At 40.6% G+C, this 22890-nt stretch overlaps 1 protein-coding gene across 2 annotated transcripts in view; it reads right to left on the bottom strand.

Annotated features, from left to right (window-relative positions):
* Positions 1-844: 844 nt before the first annotated feature.
* FHDC1 (FH2 domain containing 1) overlaps positions 845-22890 on the bottom strand; it is a 36831-nt gene continuing 14785 nt past the window's right edge. For both annotated transcript variants that reach the window (XM_054633421.2, XM_077177212.1), the window contains exons 5-12: positions 16990-17075; positions 16808-16908; positions 14068-14138; positions 13843-13950; positions 12892-12962; positions 10463-10580; positions 8052-8216; positions 845-4911 (exon numbers count right to left, since the gene is read on the bottom strand). In XM_054633421.2, coding sequence (XP_054489396.2) covers positions 2866-4911; positions 8052-8216; positions 10463-10580; positions 12892-12962; positions 13843-13950; positions 14068-14138; positions 16808-16908; positions 16990-17075 — 2766 coding nt within the window. In that variant the 3' untranslated portion in view covers positions 845-2865. The remainder of the gene's footprint in view (positions 4912-8051; positions 8217-10462; positions 10581-12891; positions 12963-13842; positions 13951-14067; positions 14139-16807; positions 16909-16989; positions 17076-22890) is intronic.

Genomic DNA, 22890 nt, shown 5'->3' with positions numbered 1-22890 from the left:
CATCACTGCCTCTGACACCTGGTAGTTTAAATAATGAATTGGTAATTATAAACCCTTTTGACATAAAAATGAAGTTTAAAAAAACAAACTTTTGAGACACACCTTTTGATGGTGAAGGGCTTTCCCACGTAGATTCCACCAGCAGCTGTCACTCAGCACTGGCAGACAGCAGGTGCTTGCCACTCCAAATGGGGAGAGACACTCACCAAACTAGAAAAGTCAGGGGCTAAACAAGTTTGCAAAAAGCAGCAATTCCAGTCCAGAAATGATTTCCATAGCAGAGAAGAGGAAGTGTTCCCTGAGGATAAGGAGGCTGGCTGGATTTCACTTTTTTTCTGCTGAATAGATGTTCTTTAGTATGCAATAAAGAAGGAAAAATAATGGGAGAATGGGACAAAACTGAAAAAATCACAATTGCAGTGCAAAAGTCACCACATGCTCCTGCAAAACAGGCTGTTCTGTATTTCCACAGTCCTGGGAGTTGTAGACCAGAATTTCTCAATAAAGTGTGCTAAGCTCAAAGGCATGAAGATAGCGACAGATCCAGACTTGTCAGTGCCATGAACACTTGTCTTGGCCACAACATACAGCGTGTACACAAAGTGCTGCATCCACCTCCAATGCCTTCCATGTTATACTCAAACCTGTGCAGAAAGTCCCAGCCCAGAAATGTCCAGAAACTGCAGTTCAACTGCATGTCTCAATATAAAAACAAACCCAGGATTTCAAACACCACAATTTCTGCTGTAGAGTCCTTCCCACAGTCACCCACCCAGACTCAGCTGCTTGAGATCTCCAGGACCAAAGCCAAGAGTGTAATAGGAAGGAGAAAGTACAAACACCATACCCAGTAAATGGGAACTTTATTAAACTACCGAGTTACTCAGAAATGTATAAATGTTCCATTAAATACAGTTGGTTTTCTTTTACACAGATTTATAGAAATTTATTTACATGTTCCAAACACATTTAAATTATTTTTCAAGCTTGCTACCAATAAAATTTGTTGCTTTCTTTAAAAAAAAGGAAAACTGTCAATCATCTGCTCTTGCAGATGTGCATACATCCATACAGATACAAATATAAAGGGAGATGCTTTTGTATCTAACCCACAATGCAGGCAGTGTCCAAAAAGCTTATCCAAAAAGCAAAACATTTGCCCTTGCAGAAAAGTGGGCTCTATAAATTCTCCCTGTGGGACAGACTCAAACAAGAGGCCCTGTGCAATACTTTATGGTGTTTGGGTATGATGTCTGCATCAAGACTGGCTAGTATGTGGGAGGAGCCAAAGGCCCCTTGCCAGATTCAAACCTCAAAGCTAGCTGTCCCTGATACCAGCCCGTGAGAAGCATGTGAGCTCATTCTCACTGAATTACACTCTCCCAGCACAGAGGGATAGAGCAGACAAACAGATCTAGCACTAGCATGTCAGTGCCACTTGTCCAAAGAGATTTCCCTTTTGTTTTTTATTTTATTCTTAAATGAGGCTTAATTCGTAAGTGAATAAAAGGCAATTCTTTAAATAATGCTTAGGAGAACAGCACTTTCTCCACCTAAATACATTTCTATTGGGAAGATGCACAGCATGCTGAATGAGTTTTCCCTCATTCTCTGTATCTTAGCCTGAGAGAAGTTAAAATTTGTATCTGCAAGTAAAAAGGGGTGGTTTTTACTTTGCAAAAAGCTTATCAAATGCTAGTTTAATTCCTTTAGAGTCTTTAAACATAAAAACCCCACATTTGAAGCAACCAAAGAACTCTACAAAAACATTGTCATGCGTAAGCTCTGTGTTTCATGCTAAATATTCTTGTTGACAAGGAGAAGGAGTAGAGGAGGAGGAGGAGGAGGAGGAGGAGGAGGAGGAGGAGGAGGCAGGGAAACGAATGGCTCAATCAGAGCCATTGCAACATTCAAGTAGTTTGGTAGTATACAAACCAGTGGAAACATGGAATGGTAAGAAAGTGCTCGGCACTACATTGCAGCCTTCAAGAGCTGAACTGCAAATATCCTGATATGTATCATAAATATATGGCACTTCAGTATGACCAAAAGCTGGCAAGTTTGCTTGTGATCAAAACAAGTCAGGAGTAGTCGTCATGCCAATGGCCCTTCCAACAGGCACAGCCTCCAGCTGTGCTATCCAATGCAGCACCAGCCATATCCACTTGTGCATGCAAGACAATGCTGCCACATTCTTGGAGAACAAGCCTCCTGCCCAGCAGAAAGCCTTCCCCAGACACACATACACATTCATAAAACATGCTATAAATTCTTCAGGGAGGTTAAAGACAGCCATAAACAGCAAAGGTCTTGTTTTACAATTTTTTGGCCAGCAGTTCCCAGTCTGTCCAATTGCCAGCAATGGACTTTGCAACAGGCAAAAAGAGCTCCCGAATCCAAGGAATTGAAAGCAATGGAAAGTACAATCACCTAAGTTCATTTCAGTACTGTTCCACAGGATTCATTTTGACATCAAATAAGAAAACAACAAGCACAAAGGCTTGAGTCCTAGGAAGAATCTTATATACACAAAAAAACTGGCCTTAATCCATGTTTTCTGTCACAAAGTGTTTCATCTCATAGTTAAAACTTCTTAAAACTTTTTGGCTTTTGGTAACTTTTTATCACAAATGTGAAGATTTGCTCTTCTGCTCACATTCCATCACAGTAGCTTTAAATACATTCAAATTCATAAAAAAGGATTTAGACCAGAACACAGCTACTTGCCCTTTTCCAACAGTGTGCCGTACTTCAATAAGCACATGATGCCATGTATTGGCAAGGTTAGTGTTTTAAGGAATTTCACTACACAGACATCCAGTGCTTGGACAAGTGTTCACATTCCAAGATTAAAAAGCCTCTCCCTTATTTCAATAATGGCTTCAGGATTTTACCAATTGTGGTTCGGTTTGCATCCTTCAGTTTAAGAGATGCCTTTTCCACTGTTCCCTGTTCCTTTGGTGCAGGCTCTGCTTTGGTGCTGACAGCTTCACCCTGCAGGATGCTTCTTCCAACCACTCTAGCACTATTTGCTCTCTTTAAAGTACTCATGCTGTTCTCCTTTGGATTTGGATCATCAGAGGTCGCTGCTGGCTTCCCTTTAGGCAGCCTCTGGGACACAGACCTTGTGATGGGTGGAGGTCTGGATGAGGTGGACAGATCCACTTTTGCACGCTTTGAAGAAGAGGCCACTGTATTCCTTGCAAAGTTTGGGACAGCAGGTGGTGCTTTGGGAATACTGACTGTGGCAACCTTGGTGTCATCTGCAGGGGTCTGGGGTTTTACACTGGAGCGACACATCTTTGTTTCATCTGTCTTTGATTTGACATTACTCCTAATGGGTTTAGAGATTGGCTTCTTGAGAGCGACTCTGTCCCTCTCGAAATGAGCACTGCTTGAGGTGACAGTGCCCCTTCGTAACCTTGGCTCTTCTACTGACATGCTGTGCCTGTAGGGACTTCTTGGCAGTGTGTCTGTTGTGCCTCGGACAGAGCTGCGGTGAGACAGCCGACTCTCCACGGTGCTGCTTTCACGAAGGGCTGGCTTGGCTTCTGGCTTTTTCACGGTGCTGGGTGCCCTGTTCGACCGAGAAATAGGCACTACTTTCCTCATACTTTCATTCTCAGAGGCATTTAAAGTTCTGACAGGTCTGGAAGGAGCTGTGTGGTTAGGGCGAGTGCCACTGGGTTTTGTGGAGCTTGGAGATCGATCTTTTAGAGAGTTTGTCTTTGGTCCTACTGGATCTTTATTTTTTATGGGTTTTTCTTTAGGAAGGGTGTGCTTGCTATCAGCATCATCCTTATCATTGGCAGAAGTGTGAAGAGACAGGTCCTTGTCAGAGGTGGAATTCAGGTTTGAGAAGAAAGATCTAGCCTTGTGTTGAGCATCATTGCCAGAAGAGCATGCTTTGCCAGCCTCACTTCTTATTTCATTGTCTGCCGATTTAAAATCGTTTCCCTCTTCAGAGTCCAACGTCAAAGAACAATCAGTCGTGGTATCTGACATGTAGCACACTGGCCCATCTTCCCTACTTCCTGAAACACTTGTATCCATAGACATAGGGCTGCTGCTGCTGGGCTCTAAAGCTTCAGTCTTGCAACCCACTGTCTTGGCTTGATGGTCACGGGCCTCTCTGGAACTCCTGCCAGCTGGAGGCAGCTCATCATCGGCAGTGCTCAGGGAACGGAAGCTCAGATCATCCAGAGTCTCCAGGTCTGTCCCACCAGCATCCTCTAAATATATTAAAGGTGCATCTTCTGCAGGCTTTGCTCCTTGGATATCAAACTTTCGTAACCCTTTAACAAGTTCACGCTCCTCAATTGCAAGGGCCAGAGCATTTATGTCTGTGGACTCCTCGCAGGACACGTTGGAAGTGTGCAAGTTGTAGTCAGTGCTCCTCTGTGAGAAATGGGCACCAGGACTGGCTGAGCTGCTGAGGTGGCTGGGCTGAGCTGGAGGCACCTGCACAGGGCCACCACTTTTCACTTCCATTTCAGACTGCTGGTGTAAGTGCAAGGTATTTAAGTTGAGATCTCTTGTTTCCTTGGATTCCGTCCAGGCTACGTTAGGTTTTGCTTGCCGGGTGTTTGCACGGGGAAGGCTGTTAAACTTGTTTGGATCCTCATCTTTGGAGATTTCCAGGAAACTCTGCAACTCCCTGTCTGCAGTCATCCCCAAAGAAAGTCGAGAGCGTCTGGAATTTGTGTTTCTGTACAAAGGGCTCTGAGGCCTCTGCTGCAAGAAGGGAAGAAATTCTCCAAGTCCGTTTTTAGCCAACATCTCTACATCATTTTCACTGCTGCTCCTCCCAAAGCTCCCAAGCTCTCCAGCTGCCCAGGATCGACGCTTCTCCTCCAGCTCCTTTCGCCTTTGCAGACTATGGAGCTCCTGGATTTCTCGTTCCCTATTCTCCTGAAGGAGGAAAATCACAAATATGTGTCTCAGAGGACAGTGTCCTATGCATAAGAACAAGGCACACTCCTTCCTCTCTCCCTTTATTTCTTCCCATGGAAGTTAGCTCCTACTGCTGTCACCCACTCCCAACCTCCAATACATACACACACATGAAATCACCTTGGCAACCACAGCCTGCAACCATTAACCCTATGGAGAGCAGCTCCCTGCATAACCAATGGGATGACACATCCATCTGGTCAGCATACGCAAAAAAAAGCACCAGACCTTGCAAAGACCAACAAATTGACCCATCAAACCCAAGCAGATGTCACATCTTAGAATTACAGAACATGCTGAGTTGGAAGGGACACACAGGGATCACTGAATTCAACCCCTGGCCCTGGACAGGACCATCCCCAAGAGTCACACCATGTGCCTGAGAGCATCGTCCAAACACTTGAATTCTGTCAGGCTCGGCGCCGTGACCTCTTCCCTGGGCAGCCTGTTCCAGTGCCCAAGCACTCTTTGCTCGAGCCAAAGAGTTCCAGATGTAAGATGGAGAGCACCAAGTCCTCACTAAGTTTAAAGGTGGCAGTCTTACCAGGTGAGTAAACCTCTATCTAATCTTAACATTCTTATTTTAAGACAAACTTGTCTGACCAGCACACAGCCAATGCGGTTTTTCCAACCTACCTTACTACAACTGCAACTGTTCCTCAGCAAGTCCAACTTCTGCACAGTGATACTTTCCTCTACCATTACAGACTGAAAATTTTGTGAAAAGGCATTGCTTAATTGCATATGAAAGCAAATAGAAAAGTTAACACAATGCCTCACAATAGTTAGACATCAACTGACACCACTCAAGGACCATCAGTCAATGTCTCACTTCAATTTTGGATCTCATAATCACTGTCGGTTTCAAAAACTGCCAACTGTAGTACAGAGATTGCCCACGGTAGGAAGGAGATTTTGGCAGCTAAACTGAGGGATTTTGGTTCAGGAAGCCATAGAAGAGGTAGTTTGAATTTGAAAGACAACACAGTAAACACTTTTTTACTAAAATAATTAGCAGTGATTTACTGTGAATATCAGCATTTTAACTGTTACCTCTAGGCTTCAGATTTATTTTAACTGCACCTTTGGTTGAACTTTCTGGGTTACTTTCTGAAATGAAGAACTTGGCTTGCTGCAGCCAGTACAGCTGTAGCAAAAGAAAGGAAGAAGAGGCTAGTCTTGACAGAGGATTCAAAAATTACATGATTTTCCAGCATGTTGTTAAATCTGGTCTAATCAATGACACACTGTTTAAAAAATCACACCTTTATTTGTCTAACGCTTTGTGTAGCTCAATCTTTCCATTGTTGTGACAACAGAAGAGCTGCACCACTAGGAAAAGTCACCTGAAAGCTTTCAGTAAACAAAAGCCTAATGCTTTGGGATGAATGGATTAATCTACACCTCTTAAAGTGGATTTGAGACTATGCTGGGCTCTGAAAGATAGGATGCATTAGAGACCTAAGAAACCTGAACATCTAAGAAAGGAAAAAGAAAAAACTCACATTTCAGGAAAAATGTTTGGCAGGAAGCTTTCCTTCACAGGTATGGAATTACAGAATGAATTCTTGCCAAATGCTAAAGGTCAACTTTAAATATGCCATTGTCAAGAGAAATTGTTAAAAATAGTGGCAGATACTAATACCATATTAGAAAAAGAATATTTTAACCTCACCCAGAATATCTTTAGGAGATTTTACTCAGATGAAGAACGTATTTTAAGCACATAGTTAGACATGCCAAAAAATTGCAAAAAAGTTTAAATATTTGAAATATGTGCACATGGCCATGGTGGTACAAGCCAACTTTTTAGACTGTTGGACGTGCTGTCAACACATCACATTCTTTTGTCAGAACTGCCATTTTTATTCTAAATGGTTCTGGTAATGTTGTAGGAACAATGGTCAATCCACAGTTAGCAAGCAAATCTTCTCAAATTTGCAAGCAAGAGTCTAATTTGTCATTATTTAGAGTGTATGTGCTTATTACAAAGAGGGGACCTCAAAAGTAATAGCTATCCATCCACTGCTTGTAATATGTGACTATGAATGAAATCTTCAATCCCCAGTATTTGAACATATCTGGATGAAGTCCTCTCTTGCTAAACTGACTGCAACAGCTATCACCATTTGGTTTTAGACATTTGTGCAATGTGCACCCTCCTGTAACTATGTGCTGTCTTGGGTGGTAAAGGTTAGGCAAACTAATGGTACAACAGGCACATTAGCTGAACATCCTGTCAGCTCGCTCCGAATCAACACTGTTCTTTTCTTTCTGAACCAAAGCTTTTATCCAAAGTGCTGCCAAAGGCAGATTGCAAAAGGGCACTGATCCAGCTCATTAATTCTATTTATATAGACCTAAAAAATGTCTGTAACAATAGACAGACTTTGCTGAACGAAAACTAACCAACACCAATACTGCTCCTCCATCTTAGTACATTTCCTGAATTATTTAGGACCAATTCAGGGTACTCAGCGAATGAATGTCACACTGGGGATAAGGTATCTTGCTGCCATAGGCCTGTTTCAAGTTTTCACCCACAAAAATCCTTTGAAAGGACAAAGTAGAATACACAGCCCTTACTTTATTTGGTGAAGTGCCTCTAGCCACGTAGAGGAAGGCAGTGGAGAGCCTGAGCTAGTGTGGATTCAGGCAGGTACATCCAAGGAATGGCAGGGAACACCTCAAAGCCTTTCCAACTATCCAATACTACCAGGCCAACACCTGAACAGTGACCCATGGTCAGGAAATCTGTGCAATCTGTTTCACAGCTCAGCTTAGTAGCCACCAGCCTCCTCACCAAAACAGAAGGGAGGTGCCCACTTACAAGCAGGTCAATGAACAACCCTAACAATCATCCCAGTGGTCTGGCCCACCTGAAACAGAAGATGCCGAGCAGCAGGGCTGCTCACAATGGCCATTCCCACCTGGCTTCTGGCAAGGAATGCTTCCAGGAGGGCAGTTTTCTGTAGTCATTTGAGCAAATAGATCAAATACTACAAGATGCAAAATGCCCCTTAAGCAGAGAAACCAACTTAATTCATGTGAGCCAATATCCATTTCAGAAGTGTGAGAATCCCATTCAGCACTCTTACCTTAACAGATGTGTTGAATCTTATGCAGAAGTCCCTAAATATCTGGAAACACTCATCCAACTTCATAGTTTCTTTGTCTTCACAGAAAAAGTCAATGAGAGCATTTCCCTCCTTTTGCAGTTCTCGTTTCTGGTGTTCAAGCTCCTTCAGATGCCTTACAGCAAACTGCAGCAAAAACCATACACACATGAACCAGACAGAAAAATTAAAGTCACAACAGGTCATGCATATATTAGGAACTTATGAAATTCATGTTCCAAGCTAGAAGCTGTTACAGAGCCCAGGAAATTAAAATTTTGATGGAGATCTCGTACTAACAAAAGGACACATGCCATTTCAGCAAACTGAGTAAAGAAGGTCAGGAAAAATGGATCAATCAAAAAGTACATTCTCGTGACTAGGATGGAAACCAGGAAAAAGCTCAAAAGCCCTTGAACAAACTTACTGCTTTAAGTTTTAGATGAGTAAAATCAAAGACTGTACTAAAACATTGACAGACGTCCTGGGAGCTCCTTAAAAGCTCCTCATTCCTTATTTTCCCATTTCCCCTTCAACCTTCAACTAAGCATGAAGGATTAATTCCTCCTCCCCACTTTTCCAAAAACACACATGAACTGATTCATGGATATACACCACAAAATCAATTCCTTCCTAAGGTGACCATAGACTACAAGAAAAAAGGTTTTCATACTTGAAAGGCAAGGAACCACTGAAAATACATGTATTTTAACACATCCCGAAAACGTTCCCCTAAAGTAGCACTTTGAATCATAAGTACAGAGCAATACAGACAGGATGAGACTAGTTTAGTGGAAGAAGATTCAGGAGGAAGAGAATAAGGCTGTGATTAGACTTTGAGCAGCAGAACTCCTTAAAACACTTTGATTAGGTGCCCTGTCTCCTCTGTCTGCATCACCAGCTATCCACTTCTATTCTTGCACAATCCCCCATCTGACACCACCTGTAGCTCAAAGTAACCTGAGAAGAAAAGTTAATTCTTCAGACAAATCTCTTCTCTAACTCATAGTCACCTAAATATTTTTCATTTTTCATAATGTAGCACTGGGGTGGGAAAATGCAGCTGGAGGCACTGGTGACCACTTAATCCAAACCTCCTTTCAGGAATTACTTGGAAAATTTTACCACTAGGATAGGAATAAATATGACTTGCTAGTCTTAAGAAAAAAAAGAAAAAAGAGGGGACAAATAAGTCCACAATAAAACCTGAAGATAAACTGGACAACTGATAAAAGCATACATCAAAAAATAGTTCCTCCCACATATTTCAGGAGTTTATTCACAAGGGTGAAATAATCAAAGCTGACTTTTAGATCAGCTTGGTTATCACCTGTAATTTAGAAACAAAATCCGGAAATGTTTATGCAAGGTATGCATTTGTAAATTATTTTTTCCCCAACATTTCTTTTGGAATGTGGCCTAAACAAGGTTGCAGTGTTACATAAAACCACCTATTAAATTTTTTAAAATCCCAAACATGTTAAAACATAACATTAAAGAGTCTGGGTGCAATGGATAAAAGCCAACAATTCAGAGTGAATGAGGACAGGTATTTCAATCTTAACCTGCCCCTTTCTTCATCAGCTTTTCATCTCCTGAAAAACTACAGGGACTATTAACTACATTTGCAAGTTGAAAATCAGGGTGGGTTAAGTTCCAGATCAACACCTGCCTTCTTACTTTTAATAATTACCTGTAGTGTGAAACAGAAAAAAATCATTTAATTGAAGTATAATATGTATTTCTCGGGGCATCACCACATACTCAGAAAATACCAAAAACTCTGCTTCCAAGGTAAGTGCTATATACATCCAGGCCTGTAAAGTCACTGCAGTACTCAATAAAATAAAAAAAAAAGGAGAACCCACACAGCATAATGGTATGGCTCTGAGTAAGAGAGACTCTGTGTTAAGGGTAAATTAGTAGAGAAAAGAGTCCCTTAACCTTCCAGCTTCCAGCAATATCTCTTCAGTCACCCAGCCATCAAGATTCGTCCCTCAGCACACCCTCAGCTAAAACTGATGTGCTCCAGAATAACCTAACATGCAGACATTATATTTTGGGCAGCTGCAAAGTACAAAACCAGAGACCACTCCAAATTGTCTTTTATTTTAACTACTGATCTTCATCAGTGACTTCGCACGCACTAAACACGCTTGCCTAACAAGCCTTGGGCAATGTACACTCAATATCCCTCCCTGTAAAAACACAGCCCTTCCAACAATCTTACTTGACAAACAGCAGGAGGCTGGAACACCTTTGTACAAACTGACAGGCTAGGCATATTAGAACAGTGCTTCTGTTTATTGACAGGTCCACACAAATTACATTCAGCTGAGGAATGCTGCTGTATTCAGGCAACAGTAACACATTAACACAGATATCCTACAAACCTGGAGAAAGTTTTCCATCTGGTGAAAGAGTTTTGGGTCTCGTCGGATGCTGTCTTTAACAGATCTTGTCTTGACAGACAGTGAGTGCAGCTCTGCTTCTACACTATCAATGGATAACCTAAAAATAGCATGTACAGAGAACGTTTATCAAGAGAGAAGGAGTGGCCCACAGGTTAGCCACAACTGCAAAAGTGGATGCTTTACATGAGGTGCAAACAGGCTATCAAACAAGACCTGCCTGTTCAGGAAATCTTTCCAGAGTAGACACTGAAAATTAGGAGAGAGATAAGCACATTTCTTCTTATTTGCAACCTGAAAAGATTCCCATGGGGTGTGGTTTCATGATTAACTCCAGCCAGTCCTACCCACCTAACCTTAAAAAGGTTACTGCTGCCCTGCCTCTGTCCAGGTGTTCCTGTTCTCTCCTGGTGCCTAGCACTCATTTTCAAGATGGCCAGCCATCTCTGTGAACTAAAAATTAACCTAGGAAAAGGAAAAAGCCAATTTGTTCCAGATGGATCCTTTGCTTGGTCCAACTGACTACATGACTGTTTGAGTGCAGGAGCTACCACAAAAAGGGGGCCACAAGAGACCATCAGCCAGGACTACTGATTTTGGCAGTAGCATCTGGCATCATGAAATTGCACATCACACTCTTCTAAGCAGCCACAGCAATGCAACCCACACAGTCTCAACCCTGCAGTTACAATATTTCATCCTTCTACTAAACACCAGCAGTGAAGCTGCTGCTGTGAAAAGGGAACTCAGAAACTGAAGCTCACAGGAATCTGATCTGGTGTAATCTAAGTGTTGTCCTGGGAGACTCACTTTCCATATAACAGGAGCTCCCACTTAAACCTCCCAGTCACTTTGAGGGTAAATGCTTCTAAACCTATGGCGTTTCCTTCACAAAATAACTAAACTTTGCTTAGGAATGGAAGCAGTATAGGTAGCCAAGTGATATGAACTAACAACTGTACACATGCTCCTCCTAAGGTTGTCTCACCAGCACCATTTCAAACACTAAAGCTAAAGAACCTGTGGCAGCCTGACTGAAATGCACATGGCAGCAGATGGTGACACATCTGTAAGTTTGTCAGTACACACACAAATTAATATCATATTAGAGCTATATATGCAATAATTATATATATAATAGTAATATATATAATAGTTCCCTGTTTTGGGAAAACATGGTGGTTTTGCAACTAAGAAAAGCAGTAGAAAATACAGGCTACATTTTTCTGCCTGTGAAGGAGGAAGAGGATGGCCTACAAGTAAAGAAGGAAAGACACAAAAAATAAACAACATAATGGTAGTTGTTTTAACATGCTCTAACTGGGTGGATTTATGAGCAACTTGTACATGACAATTCTCTCTAAAGACTTTCCTCATGCCCAGTGGTGAGGTACATATTTAATTTTGTTTCATTTTCATGTACAAAGTGCACTCCCTGAATAGACTTCAGCATGAGTTACAACAGAAGATTTTCAGTGTTAACAAAGGTGATCAAAGAACAAAGTGGTTAGAAAATAAATATCACCAAATTTGGGACTCTGCCTGTTTCTCTCCTGTTTGCCAGGGGGCTTGGATGCTGAGGAAGGCTACATTCCCCAGCAGGCCACATGGCAAACTGCCAAAAAGGTGTGTGGGTTGGATGGCAGAGAGCCACACAGGTGGTCCCTCAAAAATTTTCTGATTAACTCCATGGCCACTCCTTTCCTCAGAAGATTTCAGTCTTTTGCAGACATTACTTAACCCTCCATCAGATCTAAGAAACTGGATTTTGCAGCTGGGAAAAGAATGTAAATAGATTGCCCTAAGCTCAAGAGTAAGGAAGTAGCAAAACTGGGAACAGAACTTCAGCATTGCTAGCTTCCAGGTTTCAGATTTAGATCACACTGTCTCACTGAAGTAAGCACAGTTACTGAGGTACGAATCAGCTTCAGTTTAAAATTACGCAGCTTCAGACTTTAAGCTGAAAAAATGCAGAGCCACAAACCCTTCAGATTTTCCAAGACAGCAAATGAAACCTCAAAAAGCATCTAAGTGAAGCCAGCACCTGCCCCTGATACCAGATTTGGAAAAGTATTGCAGCCTGCTCAGAAATTGATGGAAATTGGATTAAGGAAAAATAGTACCATGCTTTTAGCTCAATCCCTTGAAAGTAATGAAAAGGCACATGTATTTGACAGAGACAGAATTACCAAAAACCTATGGAGATCATGTAATAAAAAAACCTCATACCTGAAGGCACATTGCAGGCATACTTCTGCTAGTAAATGGAAATGAAGACCTCAAAGCTACAGTAAACATTTGTAAAGATCTGTTTTTGTGCCAAGACTTTCCTGAATAAGCCTCATTGCTTCGCAAATGAGAAAATTCCAATTTCACTCCAACCGTAAGTTTTCAGTTTTCTTTTAACTCACCTGGCGGCATCATGAACACTCCTAATTTTTTCTGAAAAGTTGAGAAGAGCAGCATCTTTCTTTTGGGCTTCCTGAAACAAACAGAACAAAACCAAAACACACACAATCCATTAACATTCCAGCACCATGCCAAAATCCCTAAGTCTGGCAGTTCTAAAGCTTCTGGGAGGGCACTTAAAGGTTTCTCTCCTGCATTGTTTTTCTTCCCATTCAATCCTAACACAACTGAGTGGAGGACATCCCTTAAAGAAAGGCAGGGATCAGAACTGGAGATTTTAAACAACAGCTTCCATTTTGCAGCGTAAAATAATAGCTGCTTCTGCCAGTGAACACAAGCCAGATGTATTAATAAGGAATGTCAGGGAAAGAACAATCTACTGATGCCACTGCTTGAGCAGATACGATGTTTCCTGCACAAACATCAATTTATACCCTATTAAATCTCTTAAGCCAGTTTGTACACAGATAACCAAAGTCAAACAGATGCCTTTAAATTCTCTCCCTTTTAAAATCAAAAAGTTTGAAAGGAAGGAAAAATAGCTTGAAAATGTCTGCAGCAGCTTTAAAAAACACACATCAGTCATTAAGGAGGAAGAAAAAACTGTCAAGAAGGCTGTTCAAAAGATTCAATGGGAAGATTGAGAGAATTTTTATCAAAATAAACCACTTCCACAGTGTAAGAATTTGGGACAATAAATCTACAGTGAAGAAGTTTGATGAAAGCAAGTTTCTACATGATGTAAAAACTTAACCTTTCTGTGGGGTTCCTGATAGGATGACCAAGTAGAGGTAATTTTTGGTGAATTTCATGGCAGGAGAAGAAAGGTGAAGATTAAATCAAAGCTGTGAGACAGTTGCTTTTTGGAGGCGCATGGCCCCTTATATTGTGTATCAATTAATGAACCTATATTTATAGAAGTTGCTTATACCAGCAAAATACATTTTCTATACCAGAGCAACAAAATGCAGCAGACTCATCCCAGGTTTGTTTGCTTTCGTGTCTGCCAGCTTGAGCAGCGACGACAGTTTGAATCCAACAGCGTTGCCAGCATAACCTCCCTAAAAAGAAACAATTTGCAGAAGAGCAAATGAGAAGCTGAGGCATGACATCAGAGCACTGCAGCACTAACAAGGAAGTACAGCCCACCAGCCATCTCCCTTTGGGATGTCACTTACCGCATTCATAATATTCCCAGCCTGAAGGACCAAGTGCAATATGGAATGCAGCTCCTCACAAGTCATTAACTCTGTAAGGAACAAGGAAATTGCTGTCTAACAATTGTTTGTTTAGAAATATAGTCAGTTAGCAAGCTCCTTTTCATCTCCAGCTTTTTTTTAAAATTTGACAAGAAACTCCAATAAACTGAAGAGGTCATGGGAAAGATAATGGCACTATTTAATTCCAATTCACAAGCACAACTGACAAACCTCAAGTGTATTTTCAGACTTTAACTTAGCAAGTGTAGTATTTCCAAGGCAACCTCCAGCAGCTAAGGAAACATTTGGGGGCTAATTCTGCAATGTGCAAAATGTCTCATGCAAGTGGTTAAGTATCCTCACCACCTACTAATTATTCCAGTGTGAGGCAAGTGCTCTGTGCCCTGCAGGATCCATTTGCCATCTGCCAGGATTGGGCTTTTGAACAACAACTCTTTTTTTAGGAGACTTGGCCGTAAGGCCTGAAAAGATAACAGACAATGTTTAAATTTTCCTTGCTTATCCCACTCCCATTATGAATCATCATTTTATTTCTGTATGATCACCAACTTAGAGCAGCATTTGTTTTACTTGTCATATCAAAGATGATTTAGCACAAAGTTGTATTCAGTGTGACATGGAGTCACATGGAATAAAACAGCCTTTTAAAGTTTTCCCATCACACAAGCCTGGTTTATATGTATGTATGTTTATTTCTTTGCAAAATGCACAGTAGTGTTCTGTGTAAATTCATACACCCTTTCACCCAGCCATATACCAGCAAAAAACAGTGTATGTGCAAAAAACAATATATGTGCACCAGAGGAATTGCCTTAGAAATAAGATGTGGAAATTCAAAACTGTAAAGAGTTAATAAATGTGGCACAGCAAACCAAGCAACTCCAAATTTGCAATTATCCATATGGCAAGAAAATCACTATGAGCTGGTTGTAATGTGAGGTACTATATGTTATATCAATGAAGAAAATAAAAGGTGGAATCCTTTTGATTGTAGTGTAAATACTTTGAAAAACTAGTTTGGTTCCAAGTCCACATTTTGTAATTTATCCTGCATTCAGCTGCACAACACAGTACAGTAATGAATTATTCTGGAAGCCCATAGCCCTTACACATTTGTATTTCAATACTAGCAACCTAAAAACATAGAAATAGTTAAATAACATTTGATCTAACAAGATAGATCCAAGGTGAGGACACAAGGATGAAGAGAGAGGAGAGAATAAATAAGAAAACAGCAAGTTTCACAAGGCCAAGAGGAGAAGGCAACTCCTAAAGACTTCACACAGTAGGAGCCCGCCCCGCGTCTCTGTGACATCCATCCATCGGCAGGCTAGGTGAGAATCCACCAGGCTGTTTAGACCATCCTAACCCTTAGTGATTATCAGCATTAAAATTGAAGTAAATATTCTCTCCATTTAATTACAGGAAAGAAACCTAGGAGACAGCAATAGAAAAGGAGACATAGTTCCTAAACAACTTGAGGCTATCAACAAACCCTGGAGTGAAAAGACCAAAAGGAGAAGAGCACATGACAAAGTGGACTGAACACAGGGAAGGCCCAGTCAGTGATTTGTGTGACTGGCCTGATGCAGGAGCTGGAGACCAAAGTGGCTCCTCTCTGGAGGGCATTAATTCACCACTTTACATATGTCTTGGGTGAAGGACACGAAGGACGTTAAGGTGTGGCTACTTTTATACATAACATATTCCCTCACATATGTCTGCTGCTCAAAACACAAAGAACAACGATTTAAAAGAGATGCTAATAAAAGGCCAAACTCAGACCTAATCCTAAGTACTGCACACTTTCCTGAGTCAATGAGAAGTTCAATCCCCACTGGTGGGAAAATGCTTTTTTTCCCTTTGCTTTCACTTGAAAGGACTATTCTAATCACCAGGGCTCATAATTGAATATTTTAATTAGTGCACTATTTTATACCCACTACAAGCAGTCTAAGCAGTGATCTAGTAGCCTGTCAAAAAATTTCCAACATGAAATACGAATTTCATATTGAGGAACAGGACAAAGAAGAACTCAAGATAATGTAAAGGGTCAGCATTAATGTTTAACTGGAACCAGGAAATCAACTATTTTCCTGCAGAGTAGAAGACCCTACATTACCCAACAAACAGGCACCTGCAGCAGTTCAAAACTTGAGAAATGTAAAGAGTAGAACAGGTATGCAGAGAAACAGAGAATACAAACAGAAAATCAAGGAATAGCAAAGGTATTCTTTACAATAAAGATTTTAACCTATCAATATCGCCACCTCAAAAGGAAGTAGCCAATAGAGAAACTTAGAAAATAGTCATTTTTTTCTATGGATCTCTGAAAGAATAAGCAGAGAGGTGTAACAACCACATTCCATCAGAGGGAGAGCAGTGCAGGAATGAGCAAACTGCACTCAAAAGATGACATCCTAATTTGGTCATAGACACTTTTGCTTCTGTCAGTTTAAGATACATTACTTTTAGGCTTTGAACATGAATTTGCTGCTAGTGCACCCAAAGTCTCCAGATTTTTGATTTTGGAAGCAAAGATCCACCAGGCACACCCTGATGGCATTTGTCAGAGGGGAGTTAGCCTCCTTTTAATAGCTAAGGTACCTGAAATTCAAGCTCTGGTCTTCGTAATGCAGACTAATTAACATGCTAACAAAAACAAGAGTATTAGGCATGTCCCAACATATTTAATTACCTTTTGTTGCCCGTCTTATAATTTTCATGTCATCCTGTAGAGAAGCACAGGAGGGTGAGAACTCCCTCTCCAACACCATGGCTTCAATCCTAAGAGCATAGCTGGAGTACACGAACAGGTTTAGAACTGACAGCCAAAAAAGAACACTTATCACAAACAGAACAAACCAACCATCTCCTTACTTTGGCACCTGGATTAGTAAGTACATGAAGAAATCAGCTTGAGACAGTTTTGATACATCTCCATCAAAGGCTTTTAATTTCTTTACCTAGAAAAGAAAAAAAAAAACACTAGCAAAGAATTTAATGAAAGATCAAGATTAACCTGACTTTGGAGGGCAACACCTTGAAAAGCAGTAAATTTAAATGAAGGCATTGGAAAATCCACCCGGTGACTGAATGGCTTCACTGTCCCAAGATCCTGTAATTTGCACACACCCCAACCAAAAAAAATTTTTAAAAAATAGCCTCACTCTTCTCCCAGAAAACTAGCTACACAGTTCAGCAGCAGAAACCATGCTGATGGCTCTGATTGCTGATTTTGATTTCTGATCAATGATTGCTTTCATCACTATGTTTAGGATACTGATGATGATCTGAAAAATGACCCTCAACTCTTTAACAACTGTGATGTACACTTGGGCATAGCATAACTGTGTTCAGAATATTCAGCACAGGACTGCCTAGATCTTATTGGCACAACACAACTAAACTTTCAGTTACAGGGATTTTTCAAGACACTTGCTTCAACCATTTCCCCTAAAATGCTCTTAAGGGGTAAACTTCATGATCTTGAGTTTGTATTTTTTTAATTAATATGAAATATTTTAAAGGTAAATGCAATCTTGCATTTTAAGTAATTTGTTGTCAGTACTCTGAGGACACCATTTACATGCAAAGGAAACACCACTGCATTAATTTTGACAATCTTCCTTCCCAGCTCCACCAAAATCCATATATTTGCATGATCTGATGCCACTGATCCACCCACATACTCACTATTTGTTTATATAGAAGAACTGAAAAATACATGCACATATGTTTAAGCGTAACTGGAATTTCTTCCACATCTTCCAACAGAGCAACTGTGTTCAAAAGCAGAGCTCACTCTCAGTTACACTTTTTCTTTATTCAACCAACAAGTTCTCACCCAGCAGCAGCAGCTGCATGTTTCCAGTGATTTATACACCAGCCCATCATCCTTCCTTTGTGTAACACCACACTTAAAGCCCATTCACAACCACACTTACACAGATGGTCTTTAGTTTTAGAAAGCATATTAAGCTATTGGAGAGAAGAACACTACATCAGGGCATCAACAGTTACCCCACTGCTGTGATTTAGCAAGATATCCACAGGTTTTGTTAAAGAATCAGCCTACAAATTATTCACTTCAGTTACTTTTCGGCTTTGACAGTTAGAAAGTAGCTGATTTGTAGTGGAAGACAAATATACTATGCTAAATCAGGGTTCTGAACTAACTGAAGGAAATGATTCTTTGAGCAGTTGTTTTCTGCTTTATTCCCATTTTTTCCCACCAGAAAAAATAGAAATGTTGAGAACACATTAAGAAAGATAAAAATACAAGTTAAACACAGAATGGAAAATAATTTCTTTTCAAATTGAAAACCACATCAACAAACAAATGAACAAGGAAAAAACCTAATAAAAACTTATGACCAAGGACAAGACCTCTAATCAGAGAGCAATTTTTATTCAGGATATCTAGCTTCATTTCCTAACACCACCCCCCATTTAACTCAAGACACTCAGACAACAGCTCCCCTTCTAAAGATAAACAGCATACCCAATTTTTTTAGGCCTGAGAAAACTCCTAATTTACTGAGTAATTCAAGAAGTCTGTCAACAAAAAAACAGGAAAGACCAGACTTGACATTCCTGATAATTCTAAGGTGTTAAATGATCAAGAAACAAACCCAAAATAAACACTTTTTCTCCATCATTAAGTGGGGAGTGAGAGATAATATACTATCTCTGTCTTTAAAGGTGTTCTTTAACCTAGCTTCCCAAAATTAGTGGACTGCAACCTTAAAAATCTGCAAATTCTCCAACCTCATTTTAGTATCTTGCAAATATCAGTGTTTGCCTGAAAAGGATACAGGCATTCAGATATGGGAGAGAGGGAGGAAAGACAGAAAAGCAGCCCACCAAAAAAACCCACGCCACCTCACCAAAATCAGATCATATAAGCCACATAATTCTAGGAAGATGCAATTTGAAGACTTAAATGCACAAAAAGTGTACAACAAGCGATCCTGAGACAGGAATATTAACTTATTCATGCTACCAGTACTATATTTAAATATACTTTAAACAGTAAGTAGAAATCAATGTCTTCTATGTGGAATTTTAGTTTTACATGCACCAGATGAAATCCTCTTCTATCCTACCAGGAAAAATGCCTGGAGTCAAATGAGTGAGTACTAAATCCCAGAATTAATTCAGAGGAGGAACATTCCAAAACATGCACAACAGAAGACATTGACAAGGCTGCCTTCTGAAGGGTAGCATGGGGTGTGAATGTCACCATGCAAAAAGCTTTGGGCAATGCTCAGCCCAGAAGAAAGTCTGTGAAATCAGACTTGAAACAAAGGTGTGCTCATCACCCCACTTTTCCCAGCCTGCACCAACCACCTTAACCCCCACTGTCTTCTCCTTAGATATCCCAAGCTACCTTTGTAAGAAGCATCAAGGCAGCTCACCCAAGAAGCCCAAAACCCAAGGATGATGGAGAACAGTGACCTATTCCACAAGCAGACAAAACAGGAACACAACAGAGTTGTAAGGTCCTTTTCACACTGGAATTCAGCAAACACAGCCTGGTTCTCCATACATGTCTGAAGTTTTTCACATAGAAGACTAAATCATCTGTTAACTTGGCCTTAAAATAGTAAATAGTCTGGGAAATAGCTAAGGTAAAGATAGGACAGCAATTATTCTGTGTTCCCTTTTTTATTAATATTTTCAGAATTTAAAAATAATTCTCACCATGAAGGAAAATAAAAAGTTATTTGACTTTATCAACACTACCAATAAACTAAAAAAAAACAACTTCTGAACACCAAAGCTAAAAAATTACTGGAACACATTTTGGATGTCTGTCATTATGCATTCCACGGGTGACTATTCAAAATCCCATGAAACTGCCTCTACTCTCTGCTGCCAGGCTGTCCAAGTATTCTGGAAGAAAACTGAGATTCTCTGATGGCTCCCAGAAGTGGGGGTCAAATTCAAATACCAACTGCAGCCAGGAGCTCAAAGAAACCATGGGGATTGACAACCATGTTCACTATTAATCATGTTAGCAGATATAGTAGGTGGCTTCAGAACACAAGAGAGCTAAAAATGTAGCTTACTATAAAATCATAATCAATAACCCTATCAGTTCTGGCCTTGACCTCCTTTCTTGAAGCACAACAAAACTTTTCCACAACAGTAGGCAGCCATGTACTGAGATATGTCAGTGTAATGTGTATATGCAAGAGAGCATAATTACATTGTATGCTCAGTTCTGTATTACTCAAATTGGGTGCCGAGCTACTAATTTAATTTTTCATTATATTTGTATATGGAATATGCATTTGCACTGTCCATGCATGCCCATGCACACTCAATCTGATTTTAGATACACAAGGTTCTCACATATATAATTTGCTTAATTTTAAGAACAGTTATGAAACATAGAAAGCCTGATCTTTGATTTGATTTGTGAACAATTGCAGCAGAGATGCCCATTGCAAGTATGCCATTGCACCTGGCAGACACGAAAGCTACTATATTCAAGTTCTTGGTAATTTTTAAGCTGCCAGCAGCACTTCTAGTGGGATTTTATTTTATGGCATAAAACCTTGCAGGATCTTGTAGTTATGGAGGACCTTTGAAGAAGAGGAATAAACATTTTCTTGTGCAATGAGGCACGATGTGGCACAAGCCACGGCAGTGGGAAACCACTACCAGCAAATGATAAAAAGAAAGGGAGAAAAACCTGCAGGTAACCATAAAGGGCAAAAAAGGAAAAGGAGATGTATGCTCTGAAGGATGGTCAACCCTGTGAAGGACCGGCAGAGGAAAGGAGGGGGCATTTAACTACAGGCATGGTTTGAAAAGGGCAGAGCTGACAGAAGCAGTTCCAATAAAGCAGGTGACAGATGGCTGGGATTTGAAATCAGAGTACACGAGCAAAGGATAGGCTTGAGACATTATGGAGGAAGTTGAGCCACTGTGTTGATAACCTGGGAGTGCATGTGTGTGGGTGAGCTGATTACCTGTGTGATATGCTCTCTTCTGTATGTATTTAAAGTACAAATTCTGGCTATTCTAGCTCGTTAAATACTGGACTCTCTCAATGTTTGCAAGTCTGGGCCTGTTGAAGACTGCAATAACATGCACATAAAAGCACCTAAAAGCTTCTTCTCTGCTCTAGTCAGGATGCCAGTAAATAAAACCTGTCAGCCATTTCAACAGGGTATCATTCAGAAACAACTAGGAAACTTCTCAGAAGAGATACAGCAGAGAGGACCACCGCTTCAGTCAAGGCTCCCTGGAAAAACAAGGAACTGAAAAAAGGGATGAAGCAAAGGAGATTCCAAATAGGTGTTTCTTTCTCCTTACAAAACTGCTTAGCACAGTATGGTACAAACAGCCTTCTAAGAAGGCTTAAACAAAATCAGTGATCTTATCCTAGTTGTTAATGTATTGAGAATTTTTATAAATTTGCTTGGCCTTTCCTCTAACCACTGTATAGTGGCCAGGGCACACACCCCGACAGCCCTGGACAAAACATTGAGTGGAGGCTTGCAGCAAGCTCCATCATGGCCAGCTTCAAATATTTGTCAAGTTTTTCAAATTAAACATTTGAAAATACCCAAACATTTTAAGTTGTAGGAAATACTTCACAGCAGTGCCAATATTTCAATAATAGTCTTATTAGTTAATAGTCTTGATAGTTTGAGAAAAATATTCAGTAAGGAGCCTGTATTTGCCATTTACATGTGAAAATCTCCACAACTTTGATAGCTGTTGGAATTTTTCATAGAAAACAGCGAGAAATTAGTAGTACTGACACCTATTTCTGCATGCAAATAGAGCTGCCACATTACAACAGTGCAAATAGAATAATTTTAAAGACAACTGATGTTAAATGTATTTGCTAGCCCAAGGACCTAGCCTCCATTGTCAAAGAGCTGGAATACCATCAGGTGCTTGAGATACAATGAACTGAAACGATCTGAAATATGTCACAAAATCAAACAAGACACACGGAGCACATTCAGGTAATGTGACTGGATATCACAACACTTCTAGATAAGATACAATTGGAGTACAAAGCTGGTGCTTATTCACACCAGGTAAACAGTAAACTTTAACTTCTTGGTAAAAAAGAAGAAACAAAATAGTCCAGAGTTTCCCTTTCTACAGCTATGAGGAGAAAAGGCACTCCCCTCCCTCCTTTCACTTTTACAGACTAAGGATTTATGGTAAAATAGAAAAGAAAAAGCGGAAGGCATCTCAAAGCACAGTTACTGGTGCAGAGCCTACAGAAGGCACTTGGTCCTCACTGCAGCTTGCAAGAAACCTGTGCATAGAGGGAAATGTGTCAGCAAATACCTGAGCTGCTGGAAGAGCACACAAAGAGGAAGTGCAGAAGCCCACCCATGGTTGCAGCAAGACAGTCTGCCCTGGTAACTGAATAGCTGCTTTCAGGACCCGAGTGCTCAAGGACCTGCTCAGAGCAATTCTCAACTCTTACAACAACAAAGCAGGTCCTTAGGAGAACAGGAAGTATGGAAAGGGCAATCCCAGGGAATCCTTGCTGAGGATGGGTGCAACATTGTGCAAGGACAGGCCTATGTGATGACAGCTTGCTAAAGCTATCTCATGTGATATGACAAAGAAGGAATTAGGGAGTATTAAACAGAAGAGGGAACACAGAACAAATAACACCACTTCACCTGGTATCTCTAGTGGTTCTGGATTATTTGTATGTGGGGCTGTAAGCTCCTGATGCCTTTCCCTTAGCAAATGGTGAATCACTATTCTAGGAGAGAGGTATTCAGTCTAGGA

The sequence above is a fragment of the Agelaius phoeniceus genome, chromosome 4, assembly GCF_051311805.1.
Source record: "Agelaius phoeniceus isolate bAgePho1 chromosome 4, bAgePho1.hap1, whole genome shotgun sequence".
Lineage (NCBI taxonomy): Eukaryota > Metazoa > Chordata > Aves > Passeriformes > Icteridae > Agelaius > Agelaius phoeniceus.
The sequence above is the reverse complement of the archived record's forward strand: the minus strand, read 5'-3'. Positions and strand labels throughout refer to the sequence as shown.